Genomic DNA, 18,659 nt, shown 5'->3' with positions numbered 1-18,659 from the left:
TTTTTCCTATCAGCACAGTAAGAGTTCATTCCTTTTATTTAACATCTCTTACATCCCTACATCTCGTGCAGTAGCTCATTAGTGCTGGGAATCCCAAGCAAGTGTCAAATTGGCATGAAATGATGAGTGCCACTGTTGGAAGTGACTTTCTTCTTTCATTCACTGTGATGGCATTAGGGAGGATTTTGGACAGCTCTTATGGAAATGTCTGCAAAATGTTATTGGGAAGAGGAGTTGGGTTTTGCCTTGGAAAGAACTTCTAGATTTGGCCTTAAGAATGGTTTCAGCCCGAAGGGTGTCTTCTATTGCCTTAACATGCTGTTTCCAGTTCACCAAAGCAATGTGTTAGAAAAGGAAGTGGATCCCGTACTCAATGTAATTTATGGAGGAGACCTAAAGTAGGCAAAATGTGATACCCACTTTGGAAATCTGTGGGATTAGCACCCGTGCCACTGGGAGAGGTGTCACTGGGCAGCCCTTGCCCTGTGCCCGATGGAGAAGGCACTGCTCTCAGAGGTGTAGTGTTTCCTAGCGGCAGTATTGACAAATGATATATTTCTACTTAGAAGAAAGCTTGCTTTTTAAATCCCTATCAGTGTTCTCAGTATCGCTGTTTTCCATCTCAAGAGGCCTTCATGGGCTGACCCTACTTAACTCAGCAGATCTGGCAAGACCAGGGCCCAAGATGGGCCTGGCTGCAGATAGTGGAAATTCAAGAAGGTGGCCAGGGGCTTTATTTACAGTCAAGAAATTAGCAAGAGATTTGTAACCACCGAATAGACAGCTTCTGTGACCCAAACAGCATCGTTTGGGTGAATAACATACCGGCTACTAGAGCGCATTGATTTATTTGATAACATCAGGAAACCATTTATGGACTCTATTATGGATAGCACTTGCTGGGGGTTAGAGCTGCAGAGCAGATAGATTGATGTGTGGGTCTGCTGTTGTGCTTGCTACTGCATAATATAAAATAAGGATAGCCCCTGAAATACCGAAGGGGCAAACAGAAGCGTTATATACTTGGTTTGGTTTATTTTTATTTTTACATTTGCCATTTATTTGATTCTTAAATTTTTGAATTCTTTGCAGTGGCGTACCAACCTGTGGTTTATGGCTTTTTAATTGGACACCATAGTTCTTATTACAGAACTCAGCAGCACGAGGCCCTATCTTGCAGACATGGTTTTTCTGATGGCAGATTCCAGTAGAACATAATCAGGACTGGGCTCCGACCCACTGGGACTTGTGTTTCACAACTTCTCACCTGTGGCTTCTTTCCTACGAAAGATGCTTTCACAGTCATAAGCTGAGGACTTGACTTGATGGCCCCTGAAATGACAGTTCAAAGTAGGAAAAGGATGAACCTGAGTTGCATTTTTCAGCCAATATCTGGTGACAGTATGAGTAACATCCGTGACAGAGAGAGGCTGGTGGGGATGTATGTAGTGGAGCACTGCATCGCTCCTGGGCAGGATGTGATGTGCTGGGGAACACTCACTATTAGGAGAGGGAATGGACCCAGACCCAACTGGATGTGATGTGTTTTGTGTTGACCACTGGCTGCCGCTTCCCATCTCGGGCTTTGTCTTACAGGGATTTAGCACTTGGGAGAGCTTGTAGGTCATGTAGCAGGTGACCTTGCAATATTGCCCCCCCCTTGCCTCCTGCAATATTCAGGTTTTAGGACCTCACTAAAGGTGGTGAAATCCCCCTGCTGCCCTCAGTCCCGTTTTTGAGACATCTGAGATGTAATGGATACAGACACCTCATGAAATTATAAAGAAAAAAAATTTCAACACAGAGCTCCCCCAGCCACCTTGCAGGCAGCATCAACGCCACCCATGGACTGGGGGCAATCCATGCACAGAAAGTAGCACTAAATTCCCCTAGAAAATGACCATCTCCTCTGGATCTCAATGGGGGACGCACCAGCTGCACTGAAATGTCAGAAGGGTTTGCACAGCTGACACATGGCTGAAAATGGAGCATGGCAGCATCTCCATAAATTCTCTTTATCCAGCCAAGTGCAGCTTAATATAGACTTAGAGGTGCTGCCCGTCTGCTGCACTGTGACCGAGAGCTGCCTCCGCTCATGACCAAAACACAGTCGTCGATTTAACCAAATGAGCTACTGCTAGGGGGAAGAAATACCAAATTTATCTTCAGTTTTATAAAGTTACAGGGGAAGGAAGGAACGAGCAAACATGTCTGAAGTCGGCCAAACGTCTGACGAAGACGTGTCCCCCGAGGACATAAATGAAGACGAAATACTGGCCAACCTCTCCCCTGAGGAGCTGAAGGAGCTGCAGAGTGAAATGGAAGTGATGGCCCCTGACCCTGAGCTCCCCATAGGAATGATACAGAGGGATCAGACAGAGAAGCCCCCAACGGGCAGCTTTGACCACCGCTCCCTGGTGGATTACCTGTACTGGCAAAAGGCGTCCCGACGCATGCTTGAGGATGAGAGAGTTCCCGTCACCCTCCTGCCCTCCGAGGTAACCAGCAAAAAATCATGCCTATCTTTTGTGTGTCTGCTATGGGATCTGTTTTGCAGTTGCAATACTGTGTGTCTGCTATGGGATCTGTTTTGTAGTTGTACTACCTTAATCTACCCCTGCTTCCATTCTTTGTTAGAATGGTACAGTACAAGCCATGAGTTTAAATGGCTTAAAAGCCTCAGTAATGTCAGGATCCAGCTTGGACTGGTATAAAAGTTTATATTTAGATGTTTTCCTGAATCTTTATTTGTGGTTTTCAGCAGAAGAATATCCTAATGCTGTTTCAATAAAGCAAACCACTGAGAAACTCTCAGAAAATCAATCTGGAGGATATAAGACATCGGTTTGGCTTTGCATATTGACTGACGTCGTATTGCTTTTCCATGGAGCACTTAGTTTAATGAGTATGTTTAATGTAATCAGATGCAGAATTTAATGTCACGTTGGGGGAAAAATCCTACAGACCATTTTTTCAATGTGAACATACAAAAATGAGCAGGCATACAAACTCCGTCAACTAGTCCCATCCTTTTCAATGCAGTCCTTAAATTTGTTGTACTATCCATATGATTTGAATAGAGGTTAAGGTCACACTTGGATATTTGTCAGCGTTTTGTGGCACTTGACAAGGAAATGATAAAAAATAACACCAAATCCAGAAGTAGATTAGGATCAGAGTTTCTTAATCCCCAGAACGGTTTCAGGACCACCTTAATGTAGCATTAAATCCATCCAGGACTTATTGGTCAATGTTCTTAAAGGGCAAAGATGAGAAATTTGCCTACAGCCACTTTCAGAGCAGTTGTCCTTTCATTCCATACCAATCCAGCACACTGTGACTTTCAGGCAACGGCACGTTTAAGTGTTATTATTCTATAGTGGACATAGAGGTATGAAAATACTGCCATTCCACTGTTTTAGCACAAGGCTAATGTTATTTTGCCTGTTTCTGTTTTCTGTAGAGAATGACTGCAGAGGAGATGGGAGACAGTGGTGGCAGGAGGGGGCCAGAGGCTGATGGGAAAGAGCGGCACTACAAAAATGAGAGTGTGTCACATGCAGTAGCACAGCCTGAGGAGATGAACAGAGATGGAAGCAATGAGGAGAGAGAGGAGGAGGAGGAAGAGGAGGAAGGTGAAGAGGAGGAAGATGAGAGTGAGTCAGAAACAAAGGAAACTTGTGTTAGTGAAAACCATCACAGTGATCAAACAAGCAAGCAAGCAGGTACGGAATCAGGGGAAACTACAGAAAAGTCAGATGAAAATGAAAAGAAAATCTCAAAATTGAACATCCCCAAAAAGTTAGCGTTGGATACCAGCTTCATGAAGCTCAGTGCCAGGCCATCAGGAAATCAAACCAACTTAGAAGACAGCTTGGAGAAAGTCCGAAAAAACAATCCAGAGATGAAGGAGCTCAACCTGAACAACATAGAGAACATCCCCAAAGAAATGCTGATAGACTTTGTCAATGCGATGAAGAAGAATAAGAACATAAAAACGTTCAGCTTGGCCAACGTGGGAGCCGATGACAGTGTTGCATTTGCACTGGCCAATATGTTGCGTGAGAACAGGAGTATCACCACACTCAACATCGACTCCAACTTCATCTCTGGGAAGGGCGTTGTGGCCATCATGAGGTGCCTGCAGTACAACGAGGTGCTGACGGAGTTCCGCTTCCACAACCAGAGGAGCATGCTGGGCCACCAGGCCGAGATGGAGATCGCCAGGCTGCTGAAGGCCAACAACACCCTGCTGAAAATGGGCTACCACTTCGAGCTGCCGGGGCCCAGGATGGTGGTGACCAACCTGCTGAGCAGGAACCTGGATAAGCAGAGGCAGAAGAGGCAGGAGGGGCAAAGGCAGCAGCAAATGAAAGAGCAGAGAGAGCTGATCACCATGCTGGAGAATGGACTGGGCTTGCCACCTGGGATGTGGGAGATGTTGGGGGGGCCGGTGCCCCAGTCCAGGCCGCAGGAAGCTCCCCCAGCACCCAAACCTCCCATCCCCACCTCAGCACCTCAGGGACGGGGGAAGGAAAGCACACGACCCACAGCTTCTGAGCAGCCGCGTGGGGCTGAGCCCAGCTTCAGGGTGATCAAGCTGAAGAAGATCCAACGCAAACCCGCCGTGCCCAAGTATGTGGAACCCACTGAGAAAACCAACCTCAAGGATGTGATCAAGACCCTGAAGCCGATCCCCAGGAGAAGGCCCCCTCCTCTCGTCGAGATAACACCACGAGATCAGCTGCTGAATGACATTCGTCAGAGCAACGTCGCGTACCTCAAACCGGTGAGTGTTTAGCAGTGGAGGGGATCGTGCTCTAGAGCTGCTATTTTCATAGAATATTAAGGTTGAAAAAGACCTCTAAGATCACCAAGTCCAACCCCAACCCACCCCCACCGTGCCCACTGATCACATCCCTCAGTGCCAAATCTTCACTGTTCTTGAACAACTCCAGAGATGGTGACCCACCCCCACCTCCCTGGGCAACCTGTGCCACTGCATCACTGCTCATTCTGAGAAGAGATTTTTGCTAATATCAAACCTGAACCTCCCTTGCTCCATCTTAAAGCCATTACCTCTCATCCTAGGCTTTACCCATCAGCACAACAGTGAGACTTCCAAGCACATCCCAAGCTGTGTGCAGTTATTCTATGGCATCCACTGGGGGGATGCCCCAGCATCTCCAGAGCCCCACTGCCTTCTTGGCTTTTATTTTGCACCATCATAGGGCAAAAGTAATTAGTGAAATCCCAATGATAGGTGTGGGATTTTAACCTCTTGTTCCACAGTAATAAAGGTAAATAAAAGGAAATTCTGCTGGGGGCAAACAGACTCAGAGGAACTCAATGCTAATGTGCTGGTAATAATATAACTATTATTATAGTTATTATAATATGCAAATGCTCTTTTAAGATCGGGGATACAACAGGTTTTTTTCCACAGAATTCATTTAATCTGTCCTTAGATCCCCATTAAATAAACATGCTGTAGCCCTGTTATTACTTTCTATAGCAGTGATGGTGCAAAGACCCCCCTTAAAATCTATTTTCCATGGGTCTGAGCCTGCACCTTATGTTTTGAATTATAACAGGATGGGTAAAAGATGACTTTTCTTGGTTGCCTACATACAATTTTAGAGCTACATAAAAGCATCTCAGTTAAAATTGGTCCTGTGCTCTACTGATTTTCTAAAAAAATGTACAAATTATGGATTTGGGTTTTGTTGCTCATTCTTATTCTGTTTTAAGAAGTTGCTAAGGAGCTAGAAGGAGAGTCAGGGGCCAAATTCACCCAAGGCACCTGGAGGTGTCTGTGCTGGTGCACCAGAGCCTGGTGACCTGATGACGGGAACCATTGCCCCAGGAAGCTTCTGATACTCATTTTTTTGCTTCCCTGTAACATTACATTACTTTGCATTATACCTTTATTCAAGGAAAATTGAAAGCAATTCAAAATGTGTGTAGCTATTGATGTTGATGCCTCTGTTTGTGTTGCTAAGGTCTGAGGAAGAGGACAGAAAATCCTTTGCAAATAGAAATAGTTAATAGTATTTTGTAATTAATATGTCGCTTAATATTGACCCTTTTGTACAGTGACACTTTGCTTTCATTTGTCTGCACAGAAGTAACTATTCCCTCAGTAATTTCAGGCAGTATCTTGTCCTGAAATATCAGAAGGGATCAGCCCTGCAGTGACCTTGAACCCTGTGGCTTTCCACTGGCACAGCCCTAATCCACAACCTCTCCCCACCCAAAATCCCAGGCAGATCTTAACAGCCAGGGGCTGTGGGATTTGTTGCTGTTTGCTCTCCCAGAGCTGCTCGTTGGCTGAGCTTGGGAGCCATGTCCGGATGCTTGGGTGACCTGGAAAGATGAAACAAAGGACACTTGTGCTGATTTTTGTTGATCCACCTAGTATCAGGCCAAATGGCTTGGATTTAGAGCATTAGGGTTTTATTCTTATCTGTTCATGTGATTTTGGTAACTGCTTTTCTGCCTTGATATCCTCAGCTCTGCTATGTTTTACTGCCTGAGCCAACCTGGGTGTCCTTGCTCTCTTTGGGGGGGTGGCTCATTGCTTGCAAAGTGATCTACTGGGCATTAAGCATCACAGACTGCAAGTGGGGAACTGCAGACAGACCCAAATTCCTGATTGAACTCCTTGATGCTCCTTGCCATTATGTTTCTGATCCTTTCACAGTTTCTGAAGGTTTGTATGTTTGTATTGAACTAAACTGCTTTAAGAAATTGCCTTTCCTTACAGTGTTTCTTTATCCTTGTCCAGGTGCCATTACCAAAGCAGTTGGAGTGAGAGACCCAAAGAAAACAACTCGGAGCAAAGACTGTTCAAGTTTTGCTTACAGTTGTTTCAGCAGAAGTTTTCTGCAGAATCCAGGTGGTGTATGTGACTCTTTGGGAACAAAGCTTGCAATATGCACTTCTCTCAGTGTGATGAAAAAGGCTGGCATGGGAAAAATCAGCACTAAGAGTTTCCATCAGGTATCAAAATCCCAGTGCCATCTGTCTGCCAAATGGATTCAAGGCTCCAGTTTGTTGTGGGAGGATTTCCTCAGAGACATCAATAACCTTAAGTCTTTCTAGTTTGTCAGTAAACTATTTTGCTTCCATGTTGTCCTTCTGCTGTCCAATTCTGCAGGAACACACTGTGCTTTAGCTTATCTTTCTTTTCACACACATGCTCCTTGATTATTCTCTTGTCCATAGGAAAAGCATTTGGTTTCTATGTAAACAGCTTTATTTTTTAGGCTAAGGAAATGAATGAAATAAAAGCTCTCTCCATAAGAAATGTGCAGCACATCCATGGCTTGTAAGAAGTTTGCAGAACAGAATGCACTCTGGTGCATCCATATTTCAAGCCAGTGTATTTCCTAACAGTCCAGTTGGTCTCATACCTGACCAGCATGTAAAAGATGATGCCATGCTGTTTAGAGAGCTGTAATCTTAATTCCACGTAATTCACCCCTGGATCAGGCTCCACACCACCCCCATCTTGGGATGCACCAAAACACCGCTGCCAACCTCTCTCACACTGCTCTCAAGCATCTGGAGGATGAGCCCTAACCCTCTCTCTGTAACTCGAAAAGCTTATTTTTACTTTAATATTGTTGTAACATTTTTTTCTCCTCCCCTTTTTTAATCGCATCAGATGGTTTTGCTGCAAGACTTTTCTACAGCAATTACAAGTCACTTTTCTGTGGAATACAGCCATATGAGATCAGCTTTTTCTTTTTTTTCCCCCCCTGAGTTGCTGGAAGTTACAAAGCTTATTCCTGTAAGATCACCTTTGATCCACTCTTCTCCTCTCAGCCAAGCCTTCCCCTTTGCTAACATTCACCTCCTCTGCCTTCCTGTGGCTGATCCACTCACTCAGTACGCCTACTTTGCAGCTTGTGGCAGGCCTTCCTGCAGGTCAGTCTCTCCTTGCTGCCTATGACTGTTTGCAATGGTTCTCTGGCAGCTAAATCCTAGTGCTGCCCAGGGCATGGCTCCCAGTAACCTTAGAAGCAGACAAAAATCCCTCCCAGGTAATTAGAAGAAATGTAAAATCGCACTTAAGCAGAGTTATGTAAGAGACTGTAACAACGTGAACAAGTGATTATATATTGCACTTCTGCAGACAGGCTTTTGCAAGGATGCAAGAGAGAGGCTGCACCATTCCTGCAGCTCACAAGCAGCTCTCTCATGATTCAGCAGCATGAATAGAGACAGCAATCAAAACCAGAATTCATCACAAGCACTGCCTCATGGCAGGAGTGGTAGGGTGACCACAGCTGTCCCACCACCACTCTGCTGAGGTCACCAGCTGTGACCTCATCCATGAGCTGAGGTTGGAGTCACATTTCCCAACCTGAAAGAAATACACTCAGTAATCACCATTAGAGTTTATTTTTCTTCATAACTGTGCAGTTTTTTAAAATTCTACAGTAATGATGAAGTCGTAGGCTACTACTTTTAAATGTGGAAACAGTTTTCAGAAACAAAGACCATGCGCTACATGTGAGGAACAGGCCATTGACTCTCCAGCTGGAATTATTTTCAATAAATACTGATCACTTTAACACTTAAATGGAATGACGTGTTCAGATTTCTACACAACTCACTATGAAAACAGCATGGTAAATTACATAAAAGCTTCAACCGTAAGGATGTTTGCTTTATTGTTATATTAATCACTTTGTTAGAAAAAGAGAAATGCAAGAATATTTCAATGGAGTGTCACCTGGACAACGTTTTTCCCATTATATTTTGCAAGCTGCTATTAGCAAGACAATTCCATCAGAGCTGGTAATTAAGTTAAAATATATATAAAAGAATCCCACACATCACTGACAGGAGTTGTTACAGGCAAGTGCCTATATGAATTTGGAATGGGTGTTCAATAACTGTATCTTGACATTTATTGCTTTTACTCATAAACCTGAAACCCAGTTTATTCTTTTGAAGACTGTCAGCACTAAAGTCAGTGAAGTGCGAGTTTTACTTCTATGTTTGCATTCTGCTTAAGAAAAAAACCCAAACAAAGCAAACATGAAAACACACATACACCTTCATCTACAAAACAGCTGATACAGAATAAAGCAGAACAAGGTAAGTCCTAAAGTAACAGTGTTTAAAAACATCAATAGGGTAGAAACGTAACTCATCTAGCTTATCCAAACACTTTTTTTCCTCCCATGCTTGGGTTTAGTTACATGAGGAAGTTCTGCCTCTCTTGAAGAGAAGAGCAACTTCTAGAGATCAACAGAATGAAGATTTCAGGGGACGCAAAGGTATGTTTGATTGGAACTGAGAGGCACGGTGCCATATATACTCTTCATGCTTAGATCTATTTAGACTGTTCCCCAGCTACCAAAGGAGGAATGTGAGGTGAGGACAGAACCCAAGTTGGTTACAGGTATTGCACAGTTTTACCACTTGCCAGTTAAGCTAGCAATGTGGTCTCAATACAAGACCTCTGGAGTTAGGGGTTTAGAGGATGCAAGAGATACATACTTTCAATACATTCCAGCTCACCTTGAACACTGCCAGCATGAGGGTGCTACACAGCATAACAAACTGGCTAAACTGCCATTCTGGAGAACTGAGATGAAAGGAGTGTTACTCTTACTAACAGACAAATGTGTTGCAAGACATTTAAGAGACTGCATTCCATAGGTTTCCATCTCTTCTCCCTTTACCCCCCAAGAAGAAGAGACGAGCAAATATGTTTAAGTTGGTACTTGTGTAAACACCAGAACATTTAATTATACAACAAAAAAAGTTACTCTTTTAATATTCTTAGAGGAGCCCTGAATTCCTTGGAATACTGTATCCTGCAATTATTAATCTGTACCACACGTGCATTTCTTGTTTTGTACACAAACTGAAAGCAAGCTTGAACAATAGTAAATAGCAATTACACTCTTGCAACAGGTAAAAACACCACACTGCAGTTGCTTACTCCTTTACTTTAGATATGTAGTCAGCCAGTTTGTTGATATTATCTTCCTGCTGTTCTAGAGCATCCAGTATGATACCCATTGGGGTCTTCTTCAAACCTATTTCTTCCTTTTTGTTCTCCAGCTTATTCTTTATGTTCCGGAGCCTCAGAGAAGCATGGATAAACATCACTGCACAACAAAAACACATTTATTAATCAGTAATGCCCAATGAATGCATCAGCTGGAAGAAGATCTCTGAATGACTGCTTCAGTAACTGCAAGTAACTATTTAATAATAATAACACTCAAGATGACTTGTGGTGTTTTACGTGCCCTCTTCCCCCAGTCTTGATTTTGCTTTGGGAGAATTTAAATAAAGAGAAAGTACAGCCATTAGCTGATTTAGTCTCTCAAGACTTATTTGAGAAAGCTCAGTTCAGTCCTCAGAGAATAGCAAAAATACTTACAGAGGAGAGGAAGAGTGATCCCGAACATGAACACCATGACATCCCCCAAGTAGGAAATCAAGAAGTAGCTAGACAGCATGATGACTATCACAAACGTGGTTGGGTACTGCTTCTTCATCCTGCGGAGTATATCCTTGTTGTGTGACACCCACACGAACCCCAGGAACACCAGGACCACCACGGTACCACCAATGAGCATATTCAAGGGACTCAGAAATCTGGAGAAAAGAGGTGAGAGAAAAGAAAAAAAACAAACCCAACAGTAGAGACCAGGAAGTTTGTTTCAGAGCTTTTGTGAATTGTGTTCATGCAGCAAACATCCAGTTTTATGGTATCTTTGCTGCTAGGTAGGTAAATAGCTATCTAAGTCATTAAGAAGTCAGTTGCTGTTGCAAAAGTCTTTACTGACTTCTGATCTTTACCCCAAAGCAACTGAACAAGCAACCTTTAGCCATGAATTAGCATATTTAGATAATCTTCTTCATATTCCCTTCTTGAACATAGCTGAGGATAATGAGAATTTCTGCATCACATTAATAGATGCAGTTAGCACCAGCCTGCCTCCCACCCAGGCTATCAATGCTTTTGCTTGACATCACACTCCAAGTCAGTGAATCCCAACAGCTCACAGGTCCAGTGATCAGTTACCCAACGGGCTGATCTTCCCCCTGCACATTACAAAACCAGGATCAGCCTACATGTTCAGGTCAACTAGCTTTTATCATCTTGTCTGGATTTACAAAGGGCAAAATGTATGGGAAATGTTGAGTATAGAAAGTTACTTTACTGTTATTGTTTATGCCTTCAATACTTACCAAATTTGGCATATGGTGTTTATGTCAAAACAAGCACATGGAAGCAACTTACTGGCAATTTGCTATGGTAAGAAGGCAATGTTCATTATGCCTAGCTACCTAAGTTGCTTATAGAAAAACCGCAGCAGATCTTAGAAAATAGCATAATACTGATACAAACTGTTTCACTAATTTCCCTGCCAAACAAACATTAGTTTCTGAGGTAACTTTAACTTAAACTGAAGATACATTGTGTGGGTAGGTGACAGGAGAGGAAGGTTTTTCCCCAGCAGGTATTACTCCTGAGAATACAGAATTGAAACAACTGCTAGGGCCTAGACTTTCAGCCCATGATTTCTTCTTTTAAATGTATTTATATTTTGCTGTTCTGTGGAGTGCTTTATCTCTGAATTATCCCTTTTAACAGTTTATACCTGACTAAGGTTATTTTATGAACCTGCAGGAACTTACCACCATCAGCACGACACACGAAAGCCCAGTCCCAAGCAAATGTGTCTGAGAGTCAGATGGAACTGGACACGTGGGGTAAAGGTCTTGCAGGAAGAAGAGCCAGGCCTGGCAAAGGGGCGACTGCTGAGGTTTGTGTTCTATTATTGTTATTGGAGTTACCAAGCAAACCAAGCCACCGAGTGGATCAGCTCTGGACTATAAACAGCAAGTCCCTTTTTGGGACCAGGATGAGAACATCACCTGCTCCCAAGTATTTAAGAGGTTGCTTTGTCCTCAGTTTTCACTGATGACTCTGCTTAGCTTGTTTCTGTACTTGTACAAAAGCCAGGCTCAACTATATTTTACTTCTACTGAAATAAGCTGTGTGATATCCTGTGCATTCTGATTTACTTGCTTGTATTTGCACAGCCCTAATTACACAGCAGCTGAGCGCTCTGAGCAGCTACCACAATGACAGCAAGCATAACACTATTCCTGTAAAGCAGTAAAGATTTTCTGCCATAGACCCTGCAGTCAGACTTACTGTTCTAAAGTCATAGGCACAATGACTCACCACTCTACCCCAGTGCTGAGGAGGATGCTATGGTTTGTGGTCTGTGCTTCATATCCGGCACAAGCTAAAGAAATCTCTTTCTGGACTGGCATGTCAACACTGTACCTGCAGTGCCAGAGAGCATTTCCCTAGAGAACAAAGAACCCCCAGAATGATTTCAGAGCCTGGCTCAGACTCTGTAAGTCATTTGTGCCAACAGGAGACAGGAGAACTGGATAGAAAGAGATTAGAATCCAAACTAGCTCCCCACCTGCTTCTGCTACTCATGCTGAAGAGCCAGCATGGCTATTTGGAAATGGCGATAGGGCAGACTCGCTTGTTGCGTCTGAGTCACTCCCTGCAGCCAGCCAGATTATATTTAGCTCTGAATTGTCAATCCTAAATTTCCAGGCTGGAAAAAGTGAACAGTACTGCTCTGGAAAGAAATTAGCTTCATCTGTATTCCATTGTAGCAAAAGGAGGGTGACTCGTGACTGCACCACACTAGTGTCCTGTTTATATACATGCAACTGGACATATGGGATTCTTAAAGCAGAAATCATCTGGGCATCACTGCTAGCTTGGAGTAGAAATGGCCAAGCTTACTTGGATTGTTCCTAAAAAGTTACTGAAAAAATAATTCTGGAAGGAACAAAGGGCCAGGCAGAGCTCCGTGCTACATTCTCCAGGTGTCGGGTAAATACTCTCAAGGCTTTATCTTCCCCATCCTTCCTCTCATTCTCATTACAGCTTCAGAAACTGCTGGTGAAAAGCAATCCCCCTGTGTTTATACGGAAAAGACCAAAGACTCTTCTGCTCTATGCTCTTTCTGGTATTACATGGGTTCTGTGTTACTGACTTGCTGTCAGGGATGTAAAGAAAAAAAATACATTCAAAAGATCCCATTTTCTTGGGGAGAGTTAATTGAATTACATGTTTTCTCAAGTGGGCTGCATTCCAATGCTTACAAGGAAACAGTGAACATAAGTATCAAATGAAGTCATTCAGGGGCACACAAAAACAGATGGGGGATAGCAGTTGCCACTAAAAACTGGTATTCAAATTATCAGCCATGTGTCCACAGGCTTCAATATTGTTGATTATAGTACTGGATAGGGTGTCACATGCCAAGCTCCCCTCCACTGTTTGAATCACCAAAAGGGCAAAATTCACAGCGCTACCTAAAATTCTCCTAGATATTTATATATAGATATCTCTTCTCCAGCAGTGGCATTTTTTTGGGAGGTCAGATCTCCATTATGCAGTTTCGTTCAGATCTGCTGGCACACTTCTCTCACTAGCACAACAGATAAAGACAAAAAAACACAGGCACATTTTTTTAGAACACATATCTGAGGGGAAATGAGAGCTGTATAGCAACCCTAGAAGTCCTCTTACAGTCGAACCATCAGCACTGATATTGACCACATTTATATGCAGAGCGAGACACAGTCTAAAACATTCATGGTCAGGCAAATAGGCTGGGAGTCTTTCAAAGCTGCTGAGACAAGGTAAGTGGCCAGCCATTAAGCATGTTATAAGATACTTTCTAAAAATAATTCTCTTTAGGAGGGATTTGTAAGACTCCCAAATACTTAAAAATGTAATGCATGGAACCATTAGCATGACAGTGTTGTGGTAACTTGATTTTGGGCTGCTCAAATATCTAAAGGGAAGAAATACTCTTTGGGAGCTAAGGAAGAAAAGAGGTCTTTCTCACTACACTGAAACTAGTCAGTATGGCAGGACTGAGCGACATTTGGTGTGCAAACAACCTTGAGCTCAGAGCCTCCTAACGTGATGCTCTACTTTATTGCTCCCTCAGGCAGACAAGATGCACCCCTGGTAGGATGCTACAGCCTCCAAAACAGCGGGAACAAACTGGCAAGGAAAACCTTCACCTGGATTTAGTGCTACTGGTGTCTCAGGGCAACAGTAAGTACCTGCAGTTACTCCTCTGCTACTGTAATTTCTTTGATATAGAGTAAAAAGAGGGGTGAAAAAAAAGAATAAATAGAAGAAACATTCTTTCTGTCTGTAGGCTCCAGGGACACAAACACTGTGCTGTGTCTACCAGGGCTTTGGGACACTGTATCAGTTGTAAGCTGTACCAGAAGATAGCAGAGGGGCTACTTACTGGTGTGGGAGGAGTACTGGTAACTATGTAGCTACTCTGACAGCAAAACCAGATTTATTTACTTATTTATTTTTAGTTTCCCAGCTTCAGCCTCCTAGCAGCAGAGATAACCACTAACTCGGAGAATTCACAGCTACAGCGTAGGGAAAAAGAGCTAGGCAAGACTCATCTTTTGCTCAAGGCAGAAAACCTCCAGCAGCACAAGCCCAGAAGTCAGCACACATTGGAAGCGGTGGGCAGGCGAGAGCAGTTTCCTGCTTCCTTCCTCCTCTGTTTTAATTTAAACAACATTACAGTGGAGACCAAGTTCTGCTTCTCCACTCCCCATACTTCTGGTTTCAGTGAGGTTAAACAGCTCATCTGAAGTTAGCATGTAAACCTATGAAGGGTATGTTGTCCTCTGATTTGTCACTAACAAATCTGGACACAGCCAGGCAACAGACCACAGCAGCCACAGGTTTACCAAGGCTCCTTTACATACTGTTTCTCACTTAGGCTGCTTTCAGAACAGGAGTTGGAGTTCTTTCTGCACCTTTATGAAGGTTTTTGTATGTTTGTCTTTAAAATGAAGTTTTTATCCACTTCATGAAGCTACGTAGCATTACGTTGCAGCAGGAGGTTTTGGAGCAGTGTGTTGCACACTTCTGAGTATTTCATCAGGTAATACAGAAACTATAAATGGGCATTTTGCTGCTCTGCAATCCTTGTTCTCTTAAGGGAATTAACTACAAGCAAGTCAGCTATGGCAGTGGTCTGGGGAGGAAAGAAAATAAAGAATTAAAAGAAAAACGAAAGAAAAAGACACCCACACAACTGTTCATTGCAGGGGTTGTGCAGATGGCCAGTTGATGTTTAAATGACAAGAGTGCAAAACGAAAGCAACATTGAACTTCAGGCTGCAGAGAAGACACTGTGCCAAAGGATGCAGCACTCTGAAACCCATTACACTTTTTCATACTATCACTTCTGCACATACTATTTTTAGCAAATGCGAGGCACCACAAGCCTAAAAGAAACATCAGTTTAAGTAGTTAGTTTGAACTGCAAGACAGAGGAGCCTTATCAGACTAGGAGAAAGCACAGACAAACTCTGCTTACCAGGCAGACTGCTTGGTTGGGAGAGAGTTGCAGGCTGTTGGGAGTGCTGTGCAGATATTTCTTAAACTTAGTGCCTCCCACAGTCATAGAATCACTCAGGTTGGAAAAGACCTCAAAGATCATTGAGACCAACCACGACCCAACTATAAGAATGCTGTGCTCACAGCAAGGTATTCCATACCATACAGAGATGTGGAGATGGTGATATGTTGAAGAGGTCAACTTTGTTGTCCAGGAGGCAGTACATTATGCCATGGCAATAAGCACCGCTGCCCAGAGATTTCTTGATACCACAAGTACAGTTTCCATCTCAGCCCAGCATTTACCACAGCTACCCACTCTATTACAGTAGCCGAAATATCATCTCTGCATTGAATGCCTGTCTGCATAATTAAGATGGCCTAAGAACAGGTACAGTGGGTCATGGGCAAAGTTTAGTTTTGATCACAGAGACCACCGCACTAATGGTTTCAGTAATCCTGCCTATAGGCCTACACGCAGTCCTGGAGTTCCTAAAAATCCATGATTCATCACTTATCACCAAGCCCACTAGAGGGTGAAGTGCAAGATTGCATCTTAGTCATCAATGTAAATTTAATTGGGACGCTTTCTTGGCCTTTCTCCCAAAGCTACAGTCCACTCAACAGAAAAATCTTTTATTAAAAAGAAATGGATAGCTTTTATTTATTGAAGTGCTATCCTGTTTCCTTTAGAGTTCTTCTCCCATTCGTCTACTTCAATGTTGGAAGAAGCAGGTCTGCCACATATCAAAGGCTCTAAGATGTGCAATAAAACAAATTCACTCCAGGTTCTTCTCATTTGTAAATTTTCAATGTAGCAGGTTATTGTTTATTATAAAGATACTAGAATTACAATTCTGGTATTAATCTCTGTCTTGTGTGGCTCTGCTCCCTATCATCACCTCAGCAAAATGGTGGGAAATAAACGGAGATGTATCACCATCCTTGATCTGATGTGAGATCAGAGAATAAAAGGGGAAGGAATTTAGAAGTAAAAGCTGTTGCCATTCCAGTTTTCCAGTTGAGGATAACAAAATTATTCACTTTTTTTCCCCCCAGATTTTTGGGGCAGACGAGCTATACTCCTGCCTTCCAGAGTTGCTTTAATTTATCTGCTTATTTAGAACTGGTTTTGCACTGCTAAATAAAGGTAGATAAACAGAGAAGACTAGATTCTCTCTAAAGTGACTAAAAGTCTGGAAGTCTCTTTACTAGTCTAATGATCTGCTACTGAGTTGAGTACAGTGTACTGATCTCCACCAAAATTAAGAACAAAATCTCCCCTGCCAAACCCTTAGCTGATACGCAGCAAAACGAAGAGAAAAGCGGGGTTCTCAGCCTTTCCTTTCACAAAGCACGGGACAAAACTCCCCGAGCCCAGAGATTCTTCACTGACTCAGATGCTGGGTCAATAGCATCAGCAGCCCTAAAAAGTTACAGATTGCTTCATGGAAAAAAAAAAAAATGGATAGGAGAAAAAATGTAAGCCTCTGCAACGTATATGATAAAATAAAATCCTGCCAAAACCAATCTAGTCTAGTGGCCAGGCAATCCTCCAATTTAAGCATTTGCACATTGTTTGCTGAGGAGTGTAGGAAATGTATTTCAAGTTTCCATTTTAAAAGCTCAATCATCACAGCCTCTGCTGCAACTCCTGACAAAGAGCTTCTAGATCTTAAAGCAATACTAAAAGGAGTCGCACAGGCTTTAATTCTAATGATGATTAGGTTATTTCCCAGTTCTCCCTAGGGAAGCTACAGCTGACACGAGACATGAAGGTCTCAGTCTCACAAAAATGGATGGGTGCTGTGCTTATTTTATATGAAAGGCTTTTCAATCTGTGCTAGGTCAGGAATAAGAAAGGCTTGTTCTGTCCCCTCGGCATAGGCTTAAAGCTGTAACAGAGAGCAGAATTTATCTCCTTATTTGTTGGAATTCAGAGTGAAGTTAATCTCAGCTTGACAGCCACGCCGGGCAGACCGAGGCAGGAAGCAGTGATCGCCTCAGAGCAGCCAGTGACGTCCTGCACCCACCGCTGCTTTCTGCCAGGCACCCCGAAAAGAGCCGGGCTCCTTCAGCTCGGGCAGCCCGTGAGAAACAAAAGGCAGCTCCCAGATTTGCCAACCAGGAATTAAAAAGCACGTCCTAAGCAAGCCAACCCCCACCCAACACGCAGTAAGAGCGGCCGTACGTTTGGGAATATCGCCGCCGTGCTGCCCCTCATCCCGCAGCCCCACCGCCTCCAGCCCACTGACCCCACGATGGCGACGACGACGGCGGCCACCATCAGATAGTTGGTCTGGTAGTAGAGCAGGTTGTTGACCACCCGGTTGTTCCATTTCGAGATGTCCTTGAAGTCGGGCCGGGCGAAACGATCGGAACCGGGGAAGAAGTCCTCCCAGGAGCGCAGCGGAGCCACCTGCACCTCCATGGCTGCTGCCCCCGCCCAGTCGCCGCGCAGGCCTCGGGCTTCGTGGTACCGCCCCGGGGCGGCTCCGGGCCGCGGGGAAATGGGAAAAGAGAGCCGGGCACGCAGCAATCCGCGCAGCCGGCACGGCGTAGAGATGCTTTCGTCACTGGCCGGCTGTACGTCCTGTTTGTTTGTTCTGCACAAATGTCACGCGTTTGGTGTGTGTGAAGCCGGGTAGCTGTGCCCTGAAAGCGGAGTGGCACGCAGGCTGCTGGGGCTTTTGCAGCCCGGGGTCACGCTGAGGGCTGGCGGTGAGGACTCTGAATCCGGACAGCAGCTGCGGTGATTCTAACTGCTCACATTAAAACATTTTCAGGGTCTTTACGCTTTGTTTCGCACGGCTTGAACGCACACGCCTGGCACGGGTGTGTCCCGGCACGCCGGGTGTGGCTGTGATGCCTGGGGTTTGTGGCAGCTTCTCAAATCTACAAAGCATTTGCATTCCTCAAAGTGCGTTCAGGAGCCTGAGGCCATAACCGCGGTCTGCGTGAGCGCTGCGCGGCTGCTTCCCAGCTCTGCGCATAGACTGAGAGCAGCGTGCTTCTGTGCACAGAAAATACTTCATAGCGTAGCTGGTATGATAGAGCTGACTGCTGGAGGCGAGCTCCATCTCCACAGTGCTTTTAGTGTAAGCTGTACTGCACTCTCAAGGACCCTCATGAACCAACCCCCTTTCCCCACCCCGCCTCGGCGGCCATAGTCGCCCGCTGTGGCGACGCACCGCCC

At 44.2% G+C, this 18,659-nt stretch overlaps 2 protein-coding genes across 2 annotated transcripts; one reads left to right on the top strand and one right to left on the bottom strand.

Moving 5' to 3' along the window:
- Positions 1–2,044: 2,044 nt before the first annotated feature.
- Positions 2,045–7,662, top strand: LMOD3 (leiomodin 3). Its single transcript, XM_010718712.3, has 3 exons — positions 2,045–2,498; positions 3,464–4,789; positions 6,788–7,662. Exons 1-3 carry the CDS (start codon positions 2,208–2,210, stop codon positions 6,812–6,814), a joined length of 1,644 nt encoding a protein of 547 aa, XP_010717014.1. The 5' UTR covers positions 2,045–2,207; the 3' UTR covers positions 6,815–7,662.
- A 728-nt stretch (positions 7,663–8,390) lies between these two features.
- Positions 8,391–17,981, bottom strand: ARL6IP5 (ADP ribosylation factor like GTPase 6 interacting protein 5). The gene is made up of 3 exons (XM_003210178.4): positions 17,719–17,981; positions 10,412–10,629; positions 8,391–10,133 (listed from the first exon to the last, which is right to left on the bottom strand). Exons 1-3 carry the CDS (start codon positions 17,892–17,894, stop codon positions 9,961–9,963), a joined length of 567 nt encoding a protein of 188 aa, XP_003210226.1. The 5' UTR covers positions 17,895–17,981; the 3' UTR covers positions 8,391–9,960.
- Between the last annotated feature and the right edge of the window lie 678 nt (positions 17,982–18,659).

The sequence above is a fragment of the Meleagris gallopavo genome, chromosome 14, assembly GCF_000146605.3.
Source record: "Meleagris gallopavo isolate NT-WF06-2002-E0010 breed Aviagen turkey brand Nicholas breeding stock chromosome 14, Turkey_5.1, whole genome shotgun sequence".
Lineage (NCBI taxonomy): Eukaryota > Metazoa > Chordata > Aves > Galliformes > Phasianidae > Meleagris > Meleagris gallopavo.
The sequence above is the reverse complement of the archived record's forward strand: the minus strand, read 5'-3'. Positions and strand labels throughout refer to the sequence as shown.